This window comes from Peromyscus eremicus, chromosome 14 (assembly GCF_949786415.1).
Source record: "Peromyscus eremicus chromosome 14, PerEre_H2_v1, whole genome shotgun sequence".
Taxonomy (NCBI): domain Eukaryota; kingdom Metazoa; phylum Chordata; class Mammalia; order Rodentia; family Cricetidae; genus Peromyscus; species Peromyscus eremicus.
This window is the reverse complement of record NC_081430.1, coordinates 49,852,971-49,868,467: the sequence shown is the minus strand read 5'-3', so window position 1 is coordinate 49,868,467 and position 15,497 is coordinate 49,852,971. Positions and strand designations below refer to the sequence as shown.

General features: G+C 39.5%; 1 protein-coding gene across 14 annotated transcripts in view; it reads left to right on the top strand.

Moving 5' to 3' along the window:
- The window catches only part of Atxn3 (ataxin 3), a 36,259-nt gene that overhangs the window by 10,238 nt on the left and 10,524 nt on the right, over window positions 1-15,497 (top strand). For 4 of the 14 annotated variants that reach the window (XM_059278978.1, XM_059278976.1, XM_059278975.1 and 1 more), the window contains 6 exons: window positions 1,535-1,620; window positions 1,996-2,062; window positions 4,909-4,996; window positions 9,343-9,475; window positions 12,457-12,623; window positions 13,819-13,915. In XM_059278978.1, coding sequence (XP_059134961.1) covers window positions 1,535-1,620; window positions 1,996-2,062; window positions 4,909-4,996; window positions 9,343-9,475; window positions 12,457-12,623; window positions 13,819-13,915 — 638 coding nt within the window. Of the gene's footprint in view, window positions 1-1,534; window positions 1,621-1,995; window positions 2,063-4,908; window positions 4,997-9,342; window positions 9,476-12,456; window positions 12,624-13,711; window positions 13,792-13,818; window positions 13,928-15,001; window positions 15,056-15,497 lie in introns of those variants that run through there. The other 10 variants (XM_059278981.1, XM_059278984.1, XM_059278980.1 and 7 more) reach the window with 7 other exon arrangements.

Sequence of the window (15,497 nt, the reverse complement as noted above, 5' to 3'; positions counted from 1 at the left end):
CCTAGAGAAAACCTCCAGCCCTGCGGTTATTTATGTGTGTTTGTTTATTTTGCTTCTATAGACAGGGTGTTGCTTTGTAGCCTAGCCTGGTCTTGAACTTCCCAAAGTCCTACTTTGGTCTCCCAGGTGCTGGGACTGCAATTGTGGGCAACCATGCCTAACTTAATTCATGTGCTTGTGGGGTTCTTTTCTCTATGGACACATTCTAACAATGTGAGAGTTGTCCAAGTTCTTTCAGAATCTCTTTTGAGAGATCTATTTCTGCAGGTGTTTTTCTTTATTAATTCCTTCTGCTCCACCCTCCTTGAGTCCCCCTTTTCTAGCACTTCCCCCCAGTGCTTCACTGTGACATTATAAGGACCACTGGCCCTGAGCTGAGAGCCGAGCTCAGAGTTGGCACAGCCCCGCCGTCTCCTGTGTGTGTGGCACTTGTGTTTGCTCTGTTACTACGCAGTGTGCTTGTTTCTTTGTTGCCCACCTGGGAGGACAGGTAGAATGTTTTCTCAGTTTGCAATAATCAGGTTTGACTTTTTGTTCATGACTGCAGAAGTCTAAAGTATATCAAACCTTTTTAAAGATTTACTTTTATTTTAAAAATTATTTGTATATGTCTCTATCTGTGTGTGGGTATGTGCACATGAGTGCTTCTGTCTGCAGAGGCCAGAAGAGGGCATTGGAGTCCTGGAGCTGAAATTACAGGTGCTTGTGAGCCCTCTGACATGGGTGCTGGGAACTGAACTTTGGTCCTATAAGAGGAGTATGCACCATTGACCACTTAGTCATCTCTCCAGCCCTCAAACCTTTCTTCCAATCCCTAGGGAGAACTTACTTTATATTGTATGCTTTTGGTCACTGCCATTGCAAGTGAGTGTATGTAGTAGACTAGTTTTACAGTCAGTGTATGTAGTGGACTAGTTTTACAGTGAGTGCGTTTAGTGGACTAGTTTTACAGTGAGTGTGTGTAGTGACTAGTTTTACAGTCAGTGTATGTAGTGGACTAGTTTTACAAATAGTACACACAGATGGAATGTGCTTCTGGATTCTTGAGACAGTTTTATCTATGAATTGTGTGATTTTCTGACATTTCTCAGAAACCTAGTATGGAAAGCACTCTTTTAAAATGGATTTGTGGGGGCTGTAGAGATGGGTTCACATTTAAGAATGCTTAATGGTATTTCAGAGGACCAGTTCAGTTCCCAGCACCCACATTAGGCTGCTTACAACTGCCTGTAACTCCAGTATACAGGGACTTGATACTGTCCTCTGGCCTCTACAGGCACTTGTACAGTGATCTCTACTCACACAGACACACTAATACACTTAAATAAAAATAATAAAAAATAAATTTTTAAAAAATAACAATGAAATTAAATTCACATGTATATATTATTTATGAATTTAGTGGGGTATCATGGGGATATACTTTTTAAAAACAATATCCTCAAAGTTTATATTTGAGCACAGTTGCTTACACAATGTAGCTGTGCTACTTGAAGGTTTAGCTCATGAAAAGTTGCTGTTTTTCTTTTGACAGGTTATAAGCAGTGCCTTGAAAGTTTGGGGTTTAGAACTAATCCTATTCAACAGTCCAGAGTACCAGAGGCTCAGAATTGATCCTATGTAAGATTTTTTCCTACATTTCTTTATTTAAACTTGATTTTTAAAGCTATAGTTTCTGAATGAGGACAAATTCATCATGAATGTTTTTGCTTTGATACTGCATTTGATGCCCTTGGACTTCACTATGTCACTGTGTCACATTTTTGGTACCCTCGAGTGTCAGTGGTGGCACTGACCTGAGGTGTGGAGGCTGTGGGGCATAATATTACTAAGCTCCTATGGAAAATGCATAGAGTTACGCAATTTTTATTTTTTAAAATCAGTAACACTTAAGTGTAACTATATCATAACTGATAGAAATTTTATAGTACTTGCTAGTATATATCATAATATCCCACTTAACAGTATTAACAGTATATATTTTATCTCTTCTAGAAATGAAAGATCCTTTATATGCAATTATAAAGAACATTGGTTTACAGTTAGAAAATTAGGAAAACAGGTAATATTTCTTCTCCTTTCTTGTCCTTTTTATCACACTATATACTCCATTTAAAAATAAAATGCAAACAATTGGTGTCTTTAGAATGAAGCCCAGGATCCCATGCATTCTACCTGACCCTGGACTCAATTCAGCAGATAAAAATTGGCTATCTTAAGAGAAGATAGTCAGTTTCTCTTCAGATTTTTAAAATAAAAACCATACAAGTTATATCATAATAAAAATTCTATATTTAAAACAATGCATATGTGGTTACTATTAAGTATGTTTTTGTGTGACGATTTGTGTTTAGCACAGTACTGTAACAAAGTCTGGAATGTCAGGAATAAGCAAAACATTTAGCAGTTGGCATTGGTCAGACAGGGTTATTCAGGCAGTTCCATTGTTCTGTAGTACATACATCTGCATAAAATCACCATTGCCCATGCTTTTGAAAGAAGCAGTCATGTAAAGGTCTTCTTATTAGAATGTTAAACTTGGATAAGGTTATTAAAAACAAGCTCAGACAGTCAAAGGGAATAAACTGTTAATACACAAGCAGCGTGGATGAATCTCAGCAATGAGTAGTAGACACAGTGACAGAAAGTAGGCTGACCAGTGCTTGTGTAGGGCTGGGGATGGAGAGAGGGAACACGAGAGAAAGGCCAGAGGGGACAAGAGACTGGACTCTGAATGTGTTCAGTGTCCTGGTCATGTTGATGGTTTAATAAATATTTTTTAAATGACTAATTGTAAAAAAAAAAAAAAAGACAGGTTCTAATAGATGTATGTGTAGTTTATCCAAGTAGAGTGGTCCATACCTATGACTCAACACTTAGGAGACTGACCTAGGAAGACCTTGAGGCCAGCCTGGACGACAAAAGAGACAGGAGAGGGACAGCAGTTTATTTCATGTCAGTTATGCCTCAATAAAGCTGTTTTTTGTTTTTAAATAAAAGGCCAAAATGCTAAGTGTGGTGGTGCACACCTTTACTCCCAGCAGAGACAGGGAGATCTCTGAGTTTTAGGCCAGCCAAAGCTACATAGTGAGACCCTGTCTTAAATCCAAGAAGAAGGGGCTGGAGAGATGGCTCAGCAGAGCACTGACTGCTGGGTTCAATTCCCAGCACCCACATGGCAGTTCACCACTGTCTGTAACTCCAAGATCTGAAACCTTCACACAGACAATATATGCAGGCAAAACACCAGTGCACATAAAATAAAAATAAATAAAATTTAAAAATCCCAGAATAAATAAATTACCTTAAATGCAAAAAGAAAAGAAACAATACATTGAACCTGGAGATAGGGCTCAGTGGGTATGACCTTACTGCTCTTGCAGAGGATCTGGGTTTGGTTCCTAGCACCCACATGGTGCCTCACAATGGACTGTAATTCCAGGATCATAGAAACCAATGCCTCTTCTTCCTTCTGTGGGCACCAAGCACACACATGGTGTGCAACATACATACACATAAAATTAAGTATTTAAAAGGAAAGGACACTGTGTGCGTGTGTGTGTGTGTGTGTGTGTGTGTGTGTGTGTGTGTGTGTGTGTGTATTATGTATGTGTGTATGTATTTATTTATTTTAAGTAAACTGTGCTGTTAGCTTTTAACTGGGCCATCTGGAAGCAATCTTCAGTGATTGCTGAGTGCTGTAGATCATTGGCAGGACATGTGCTTAAAATAAGCACAGGGTCCTAGGTTCAATCTTCTCTAAAAACTAAGGAAAAAGCAATATTTATGTTCTCTGTGAGGTCGTGAAGAGCAGGTAAGGAGATGTGTATAGTAGCCCAGAGATGAATTGGGACAGGAATCACCTCTGTCAAGAGCCAGGTCAGTTTCATTTGACTTCTCTGCCCTCCTCCCTCCCAGATGTTGAGGGTTTATTTAGAAAATTTGGACCTAGTGTTGTTTTTCTGAATAAAGCAACCCTGGATTTTTAAGGCCTAGAAATTTAAAACTCATAAGCAACTTTGTAGTGATTTGTAGGAAAACATTGTTTTGAGCTTTTTAAATTTTGAGCTCTTTTTTGGATTTTTTACATTTTGGACTATTTTATCTTTGACATTTACAGAAGATGGCTAGTATTGGTATATTGGTCCTTGGTTCTCATTTATGTTCTTAGGAACAGATTTTTAGCTGGGTGTGATGGCATACACCTGTAATTCCAGCACTCAGAAGGCAGAGGCTTGGTGGATCTGTAAGCTCTGAGGATAGCTTCTGGTCTCTGTGTAAAGAAAGAAATAATTGGAAGAAGTACTCTGGCTTGTATCAAAGTCCAGGAAGAGTCGTTAGTTTTGCATGGAATTGAGCATGACTTTGGAACCTTTTTGTATTTTTCTGTTTAAGTAAGGGCACCTCTGCGGTTATGACTTAATGCTGTTAATCACATGCAGTAGTAGCTTAGAGGTCTTGTTAAAGGGTGATTATAAATCCCTTCCCAGAATGTCTACGTTTCAAAAATCGGAGTCTTTTGACCAAATGAAAAAGTGTGTAGCTATCATTTTTTCCTATGCCAGTGTGACATGAGTAGGTGTGTTGACCTGATATTTTGAAACCATGTAGTTATAGCTGTCAATAAAGGCATTTTAAGGTACTATCAGCTTTTGTCCTTTTAGAAGGAGTTCAAGTTTATGCCTTAATTTGTTGTTAAAAAAATTGTTTTTGAAAAGGCATTTAATAGTGGCAGGTGTACAGCATTTTTTTCTAATCACAGTATTCAGTACTTCAGAAAAATCTTAGTTTGATATATTTGTTATTTAGACCGTCTTACTAAATTTTGGTCTGTTATATGTTTAACATGAGAAATTATTTTTGCATATAATGTTCATTAACTTCGATATTGGTATCTTTTTTTTCTAGTGGTTTAACTTGAATTCTCTGCTGACGGGTCCAGAATTAATATCAGATACATACCTCGCACTATTCTTGGCTCAATTACAGCAAGAAGGTAAATTAAATACCAAAAATTTTATTTTTGAAAGTAGCTTAAAGAAAAACTGAGTCATTATTTGTGTGTATACTAGTATATGATCTCTGGCAGTGGCAGTGAATTACCCTTACAGTATAGGTGTTCACCTCGGGCCTGTGGTTTGGGTGACATAGTTCCATGTGGGTGTACCCTACATTAGGACCTCCCCTCAGCCAGGGCCTCCTTTGCATCCCTTATTAAGTGATACCTTTTCCCTTCTACATCCTGTATATCACAGGGCTGACAGGAGGTACAAGCTCCTACCATTCCTGTTGACTTATTTTCAGCCACTTCTATGGGCTCCATGCCTGTGAATAACCTGCCTCTGGATTAACCGCGCCCTACCTGTGCTCATCTGTAAGCCACCTTTTTTACTGGAGACTTTAGATGACTGGTTATCTGTCTCTCTTCCTTAAATTTTTAGTCATTTCTACGCCAGTAACCATGTCTCTTTCAAAGATTATTTTCTTCACTCTTGTCTTGACATTACCAATAACCAACTACCTTTAATTCTCAGTCGTAAGCATCGTATTTTTTGACCATCACCTTCTACCTCTATGAATGCCTTCTCCTTTGCCATTCTGACCAGGCTTTCAAGTTGTCAGGAGACCCAAGAACTCCTCTTATACTCTGCAGTTTTTACTTTGATTATTTTACTTTTTAAAGATTATTAAAATTTTAAGTGGAAATGTGTTTTGCCTGCATGTTTCTGTGTGTAATGCATGCAGTGCTCAAAGAGGCCAGAAGAGAGGCATTGGGAATCCTGGACTTAGATTCACACACAGACAGTTGTAAGCCACCATATGAGTACTGGGACCAGAACCTGGATCTTCTGTAAGAACAGCCAGTGCTCTTAACCTCTGAGGCATCTCTCCAGCCCCTGATTATTCCTCAACTTCTTTCCTTGCTCTCCCCTATCCCCCCCCTTTTTTTTAAAAAAAGATTTATTTATTTATTATATATACAGTGTTCTGCCTACATGCCAGAAGAGGACACCAGATCGAATTATAGATTGTTGTGAGCCACCATGTGGTTGCTGGGAATTGAACTCAGGACCTCTGGAAGAATAGCCAATGTTCTTAAACTCTGAGCCATCTCTCCAGCCCTCCATCATTCTTAAATAACAAGAATCTTGACCACAATTAAACCAAATCTTGACCCTAGACATTCCTGTACTACAGCACCAAATATGGCTTAAAAATTACATAAAATATGTTGGTTAGTTTTTCTAATTTGTCATTTGCCCTTACAGATTTCAAATGTTTCTTTGGTGATTATTTTACAGCTTAGCTTTCCCTTCCTTACAGCTTGATATGCCTTATGCCTTGCTCTCTTGTATTCTTCTGAGAACATAGGCATAATTCTCTTCCTGATAGCAAATCTGTCACCTTACTTCTGTGTCTTCTTGTATTTTGAGCCCTACATCTAAGGCCATCCCTCCATGTATGCTATATCCCTGTTCTTCCCACCTAGTCAACATTCGATTTTGGCCTTCTGCTCTCCTGGGTTGAACATTCCTCCCACTACCTAAGTGTCTGTCCATGGGTAAAAAGCTCTTGGTTTTTTATGAAATGAAGAGCTTCTCTTAACTATGAAACTATAGCTGCCTGCCCATTTATAATTTTCTCATTAGAATTACTTCTGGTGCACTGCCTCCTATTGAACTCATTCCAATTGTGTTGCCATAAACCAGGGCGTCTCCAAAAGTCACTCTTCTATCACTGGTGAATCCTGCCTTTTCACTAGGATTCAATTCCTGGACCTCCTTTATTTGAGGAGGCAGTTGATTATACCCTGTCTAAACAGAATACAACAAATTTCGTGTGTGTGTGTGTGTGTGTGTGTGTATGTGTGTGTGTATGTGTCTCTCTCTGTGTGTGTAATATGAAAGGAAAGAAAATGATTTCTTGATCTCCCTATACCTCTACCTCTACATGGCCTATTTCTTTATACCTTTCCTATTTCTTGTTCACTCTACTGTTTTTTCTGTTAAATCTTTAAAAATGATTTTTTTTTAAAACAAAAACATACATAATGACATTGTAACCTTACTTAAAAATGTTGTGCTTTGTGGTGATGGGGATTGAAAACCCCATGGCTGTGTGCATGTGAGGTAGAACTCTACTCTGACCCATTTCCCCAGCTGGCTAACCACAGTGCTTTCATGACATCAAATACCCAGTGCTTAAGTCTCTCTTACCTCTCAACCCTGATTAGTTCTTTCACATTTCTCTCTGAGTTGAATGAAATCAGGTTCAATAATTGTATTGGGTTAATTTCTTTTCTTAGATCTACTTAGAAATTTCCTCATCTCTGTTTTTTTTCTTTAATTTATTTACTAATGTTGTTGCAGGGGGAGAAAATGGGTCTTTTGCCTATTTCTTACATCTTGGTTTTTTTCTTGTTGCGATTATTTTCCTCTGACCCCTGGCTGTTCTAGTGACTAGAACTGAGTTGTAGGTACTTAACTAGGTTCTTGCTGATTTGGGGATGATGTGGCATTTGATGTCTGCTTGTCCTTTGTCATCTCAGCCTCTGTTAACCAACAGTGCTTAGATCCCTTATGTCCTTAAAGATTACACAGTGGTATTACATGTCAGCATCTGCCTGTCTCACTCGCCGCTTCTTTCAGGCTCATACCCTTTCCCGTCTCTAACTGTTGGAGTCGCCCAGATTCCAGTTCAGCTTCTTCCTAATGTGCCATTTCATTGTTTTAATCACAGTACGATGTGTACACTCATAATTCCCAGACTTTTATCTTTAGCTTAGACATTCCTTCTGAACACCGGTCCTGGTGCTAGCATCTTCATTTAGCAGTCCAGGAAGATTTCAAATCAAACATGTTCACAGAAGACTTTTTTGAAAATCATTTTGTATTTTATGTGTACAAGTGTTTTCTTTATATGTATGTCTGTGCACCATGTGTGTGACTGGTGCCCCATGGAGGCCAGAAGAGGGCATCAGATCCTCTGGAACTGGAGTTAGAGATGGCTGTGAGCTGCCATGCAAGTGCTCTTCCTCACTGAACCATCTCTCCAGCCTCAGAGGACTTGGCTTCTATGCTTGTTGTTTGGTTAGTTGGGTTCACCTGCCTGCCTATATGTGTTTTCTTTCTGGCTTCCATTGCAGGAAGAACCGTTCTTCTTGGACCGTGGTTCTGTATGTGATGTTGATAAAGCAGTCAGTCTGAGCGCTTTTCTAGAAACATAATGTATATTATATCACACACTTACTTTACCAGTTAGTGGTTTCCTAACATACTGAAAATTAATTCCAAAGTGGTAAATAAAATCCGGAATTAGTATGTTGTCTGCATAAGGCAGAATATCTTTTCTTCAAGACCTACTCAGTAGATATTATAGTGATCTGACATACTGATTCTGTGGTTTAGAAACAGTTTTATTAGCAGAAAACACATTAAGACATCTGAACTCTGAATAAGCTCGTCCGTACCAAAAAAATGTGTTAAATGTATTCTTCTTTTTAGTGAATAGCCCTCTCAATCTTTGTTTCATTGACGTTCAAGAAAATCAATGGTAGAAAACATTCAATAAATTGGACTTAGTTGTAGCTAAGAAAACCTGGCTTATTCGGTGCGTGTTTATTAAAAATTGCATTGTACCAGTGTATTTTTTTCCAAAGCATGAGGCACATTGGCCCACTGACTATATTTGGGGTACTGGCCTCCCAGCTTCTGTTTTCAGTTAGAAGGGCTCTGTGGATGGGGCAGGGAGCAGGGTGAGGAGCTGCCATTTCCCACATGTATTCCATCGACTTATTTTATCCATGTTACCAGTCACCAGACCTATTTAACAAATGTGTCTTCACACCATTCATTTGAGGGAGGTTCCTTTATCTCTGTTCAACAATTAAAGATACCAACACAGATAGATCAAATAATTGACAGACCCTGTGGCACTGGGAAGGGGAAGAGCTAGGATTCAGCACGAGCAATTGAGTCCAGCTCCTTTTCTCCACCTCTCCTCTACCTGCCTGCCAGCTCCACCCCTCCTCTACCTGCTTGCCCGTTCCCTTCAGTGAGTAGTCGTGTGGTCAGGCGCTGCCTTTCTAGGGCCCATGTAGACAGGACTGCTTTTGTTTCTTGTAGTCACCAGGTCTACCCAATGAGAACAGTGAGGCTCGATTCTGTGGGGTTTGTCAGAGACTACCTTCCTGATCCAAGTGAGAGTTACCACATAAGTCAGGTCTTTCTGAGTTGCACCTCATGTGTTTCCAACTGTACTGTTTCCTTTCTGTTAGCTATCATTTCAAGTTAAGTCTGAACCTCCTACTAGTTGTTTTAGTTTGTTTTTGCCTCTTTTTAGGTTATTCTATATTTGTTGTTAAGGGTGATCTGCCAGACTGTGAAGCTGACCAGCTTTTGCAGATGATCAAGGTCCAGCAGATGCATCGACCAAAACTTATAGGAGAAGAATTGGCACAGCTCAAAGAACAGAGGTAAACATTTAGTGTGACTATGGAGTACATGATATAGCATGCCCTTAGAATGAAGTGTCCATGCGTACAGTTTTCATGTCTGTGAGTATATGCCACATGTGTGTGGGTGCCCACCAGGGCCGGTATTGGGGGTTGGATCCTGTGGAGCTGGAGTTACAGGTGATTGTTAGCTGCAGAATGTGGGGGTGCTGGGAACTGAACTTAGCCCTTTGGAGAGCAGGAAGTAATATTAACCACTGAACCATCTCTCCAGACACTGCTTATATTTAATGTGTGATCACTTACCACCAATTTTTTTTTTAATCTTATTTTTATTTTGTGTATTTGTTTTTGTGGTGCTATGGATCAACCTCTTGTTCATACTAGGCAAATATTCTATTCAGTTATGCCCAATCCCCTATTTTTGTTTCATGTATTTTTAAAAATTTTTGACCATTTTATTTCATTATATGGAAATACTTTGATGGGGGACAGGGAATTCAAGACTTTGATGTGTTTATGTAATTTTATTTTAAGTATTATTTACTTGACAATTTTATTCATGCATATAATTATTTTTATTATGTTCACTCCTCATTATCCTGTTTTAACCCCTTTTTATCCCCTCTGAGTCCCTTTATCTTTCCCACAGGTGCACTTCCTGTTTTCTTCTGTTGTTTCTTTTTTAATCAGTGAGTTTAATTAGAATTGCTTGCATGGACACCCTACCCGTGGCTGTACCACTGAAGAAAAATTACCCCCCTCCCTTAGCAGCAAGAACTGCCAAGTAGCTTTTCAGCTAGGGATGGGGACCTTATGAGTGCTCCCCTATCCGTTCAGGAACGGTGATCACCTGATCTTGTGCAGGTTTGCGCTGGTAACTCTAGTGAGTTCATGAGCATAGCAGCCATGTCTGGTCAGGAGATGGCATTTCGCAGCATCCCTCCCTAATCTCTTGCTCGTACATCCTTTCTGCCCCCTCTCATGAAGTTCCTTGAGGGTTGATATAGGCATCCCATTAAAGTCTGAGCACCTAACAGTCACCTGTTCTCAAGCACTTTGAATGGTTCTGAGTCTTTGCATTAGCTGCTATCTGCTGCCCGCCCCTCACAAAGCAGTTTTTCTGACCGAGCACAAATCTGTAGGTCTAAGTGTATTTTGAAGGGAGTTTGACATGTCTATTTAGTAAAACAGTAGTAGTTGTGTCCCCCACCTAGGGCCCATGACCTACTCAGCCCTATGACCTATGGGCTTTTGACAGGTTTATGGTACCAGGCGTGAATTGCTTTCTGTGGAGGGCCCTCAAATCCTATCAAAAAATGGTTGGGCCGGGTATGGTGGCACACACCCTTAATATTCAGGAGGCAGAGGCAAGTGGAGTTCTCTGAGTTTGAGGCCAGTCAGTTCTATATATTGAGTTCTAGGACAGCCAGAGCTACATAGTGAGACCTTGTCTGGGGTGTGGGGGTGTGGGATATGGTGGGGTAAGAAAAGAAAAAATGGTTGGTTGCCTCCCATAATAGTCATGTCATCATTTCTGGCATGATAATATTATAGCGTAGCATTTACAGGGTCTGGTTAGGACTATTAATGATTTTTCTTTTCCAGTAGCCTACATAGCACCTACCAGCCTATGAAAGCTGGTCAGTGAAGTGGAAGCTTCCAGCTCAGTTCCTGCTTGATTTCTCTTATGTTATGTAACTGAAGTGTGTGGTGTCTCCACCAATTAGCTCTTCCTAGTTATTTAGTTCTGGTGGGCAACCAAGAACTGGCTGCAAAAAAGAAGCTTTCCTGAGAGTAGCACTCGTCTACAGGTCTAAATGTGTTTAGGAGGCAGGTTGACATGTCCACATGTTGTTGGAGGAGCCTCTGTATTTATTGTTTTTTGAAATAAGATTTCTCCAGGCGGTGGTGGTGCACGCCTTTAATCCCAGCATTCGGGAGGCAGAGGTAGGCGGATCTTTGTGAGTTTGAGGCCATTCTGGTCTATAAAGCAAGTTCCAGGACAGCCAAGGCTATTACACAGAGAAATCCTGTCTTGAACCCCCCAAAAAATTTAATAATAAATAAATAAATAAATAAATAAATAAATAAATAAATAAATAATAAAAAATAAGATCTTAAGTAGCTTAGGCTGGCTAGCATTACAGATGTGTGTGCCACCATGCTCTTTTATTCATGATGCAGGAAAATGAACCCAGGGGTTTGTGTATGCTAGACAATTATTCTACTTACTGTGCTACATATCTAGGATATACCTCCCCCATTCCAAACTGAGCTGCTATATTATTATTATTATTATTATTATTATTATTATTATTATTTGTAGTGTTTGTGTTCAAATCCTGAGTTTCATGAACAACACCCTAGTCATCGTTGTCCCCCCATCCTGTCCTGTCCCATCCCTCCCACCCCACCCCTCCCCACTGCGCCCCACTCCATCCCCCATCCCCCACTTCTGATGACAGGTCTCATTAAGTTGCCCAGTTGTTAACTCTGACATCCTTCTGTCTTTGCCTCCCAAGTAGCTGTTACTCAACAGGCATATGCCACAGTGCCCAACAAGGCTGTGTTTTCTTGAAGTTTATGGAATGAGCCACTTTGAATTACTTAAATATCTTCCTTTAGATTCAGTTGTTCTGTTATTAGACCTTATCTTCTAGAGTGTTGTTTTTTGATCCCAAATCTTTAGTTTGTAAGTGCCTTTATGTTTTATCTGAAGTAGAAGACTATGGGGCTGGAGAGATGGCTCAGTGGTTAAGAGCAACAGCTCCTTTTTCAGAGGATCTAGGTTTGATTCTCAGCACCTATCTGGTAGCTCACAACTTTCTATAACTCCAGTCTCAAGGAATCTAACACCTTCTTCTGGCTTGCTCAGGCACTACACACACATTGTACAAAACACACATGCAAACAAATCTCCATACACATAAAACATTTTTTTAATGAAAAATAAAATCAGAGACCAGGCTGTAATTTTTATGAATGCCTTTGTTGTTTAGTGTTCTCAAAGCAGATCTGGAACGAGTCCTAGAGGCGGCCGACGGGTCGGGAATGTTGGATGAAGATGAGGATGATTTACAGAGGGCTCTAGCGATAAGTCGTCAGGAAGTTGATATAGAGGATGAAGAAGCTGATCTCCGAAGGGCCATTCAGCTTAGTATGCAAGGTATGAACATTTTGGTGTGTACTTTAGTCATTTTTGGATAACTGGTTCACGTCCTCAGCTTTTCTGGAAATTTTGTGCTTTTGGAAGTTCTTTGATAGTTACTGCAAAAGCAATAGCTCTAGAATTTCAGTATTTTTTTTAGATTTCCCACATCTTGAATCAGTTTTATGACCTGTATTATATTAGGACTGTATTTGTTGTGTTTAATACAGCTATAATTTTACTTCTGATTATGTTACTTGATTACAATACCAAACTAATACAAACAACTAATTGAATTAGTCTTCTAGTGGCTAGATGACCCTTACCCAAGCTAGCTGTTTTAACAAATGCATGCCAGTGGACACGCTGCACTTCCTGACTTCCTGACTGTACAGCTTAATAAAACTTAAGCCCTCTTCTGCGGGTACACCTTTTTCATTGATATAAGTCAGTCAGTGGAGGAGAGTGATGATAAACCCCCTTGGGAATGTAGGCAGAAAAAAAGTGTTGAAACACTCAAAGCAGTTTACTGAAAGCATGAAGTACTTTATTTTTGTGATTTTCTTTTAATCTAATTTATATGAAGCTGCTTCTACTTTTAATGAGATTGCTCATCATCTGAATTCCTTAAATGTCTTAGTGAGTTGAGGATCCTTTAACATAGCCATTCCTGTTATCCTAGACTTCTCACCTCCAGGCCTGCCTCTGCATACTCCATGTAGTGTGAAGTCCCATGTTTTATTAGCAGGGGCCTGGCTGGATTATTGCAGTAATGCACAGAAAACCATCTTACCACTGTCACAATTAATATGGGATCTGTGTTTAGTACAATTACTGGTGAGAACTTAGGTTTCTAAGTTGTTGAGAACAGAGTGAGGTCATGTCATGGTTGTCATCATGGATTGCTTTGAGGAATATCATGCCTTTGAAGGTGTAAATGCAGTTTGGGGAAGTTAAAGAGTATACAAGTGTGGTCTTGAAGACTTCCCATACCAGGTGAACTGTGGACTTGTGTTCTCATATCAGCATCACAGATGGCATCAGCCTCGGTTGCAGTAACACATTAGATTTTCCCTGAGACTTCCATAGCCTTCTTACATTTACAGAGCAGTAGTGGAATGTTCTTAAGAAGAAAACTTTCTAGAAGCTTGCTCCAGGAAGAACAAACATACTGCTGCTTGAACAGGTATATAAAATGATTGGCTTTTTTTAGGTAGTTCCAGAAGTATGTCTCAAGATAGTCCGCAGACACCAAGTGCCAATCTTACTTCGGAAGAGCTGCGGAAGAGGAGAGAAGCCTACTTTGAAAAGTAAAGTAGTTGGTACAGATTAAAGTTACATATTTAATACTTGGTTATTTTGTCTGGTTGTAAATTACTGCTTACTGCCTGAACCTATGAACATACAGAAATCTATATATTTTAAGTTTTTACAGCAAATAAGGTGTGAAATACTTAACGGTTTTAGAGAAAAACCTTTGCCTGATCTTGAATAAATTGACATGGAGTAGAATAAAGGAAACCTTGTGGAATTTTGCTTATCAGAAGGAAACCGGACTTAGGACAGGAAGAACTAACTGCCTATCGATCCATTGGCCCTGCTAACCCTCCCATCAGTTAACAGGGAGAAGAGCATTTGAGGAAGGTGGGGTGGGGCGTATTCCCAAGTACAAGCCATAGGTGCTCTGTAGTCCTGCTGTGTCACAGCCCAAGGCCCATCAGCATCAGGGGTATATAAACAAGCAGTCTGAACCATATGCTCCCAAACCTGTATGTTGTACTCAGTTTATAAGTACTTAAGACATAGTTGCACTTTTATAGTGTCTTCTTTTCTAGTTATTGCCATTCACAAGTCTTCTTTTATTTCTATCTTTGATTTTTTGGACAGGGCTTTGTTATGTGGTCTGGTGGCCTTAAACTCCTGGCTATCTTCCTGCCTCAGCTTCCCTTGTGTTAGGATTACAGATATATGTCAGCATATGCAGCTTTTTTTTATTATTTTTAAACCAAACTCCACCTTAAAAGTGACTGGTAATTTGATCAATTATTATGATCAATAATAGATAATTGACCTCAGGTCAGAAAGAGAAGGCCAGAGATGGACTCTACAGTTATATAACAGGTCTCATCAATCAGTGATGCGTTTATTTTCACACTTCAAAATCTCTGAACATCTGGAATGCAATTCAGCGTGGAGTGCTCATCCAGCATGTGTGAGGAGGCTAGGGCTTCAACCCCAGCACAACAGCAGCAGCCACACATCAGCACCTCTGAACCCAAGCAGCCTCGTCTTCGAGTCGTAGTTGGCAGATTAGTGATATAAAGTTTAGACCATTTTTGCATCTGCTGGTATTGTGAAGATAATGTTTATCTTTTTCTGTTTTCTGTTTTTTTAAGTCACAACTCAGAAGTATATGAAGGAAAGTTCTGATCAGCTGACATCCTCTTAATGTGAGATATTTCTAGTCTTTATTCAGTGACTGATTAATAGATTTAGTTATATTTACATTTTAAAATAGTGCTTACTAGTGCTTTTCATGTCCTTTTGAATTTTAAAATTAACTATTTTTAAATTATGATAAGCCTTAGATTTATGCATAACACACCCATATTTATTACTCAAATTTAATAAATACCAACACATGACCCAGGTTTTTATGCCCCTGACTCCCATTTCTTTCCATTCTCCCACAGGTGTGGACTTGTAATAAGTCATAGTCGTCATGTCATTACTATTTTAGTATGTGCCTACAGAATTTTGGGAGGTGTTTGTTGTGTTCTGTAGAGTTGTTTAGGTTTTGTTTCTGTGTTGTTTTCTGATTAGTCTCCCTTACTGCCTGGCCTGGTCCTAAACCCCCACTCACTCTCGAGTGGTGGATTGCCAGTGTGTACA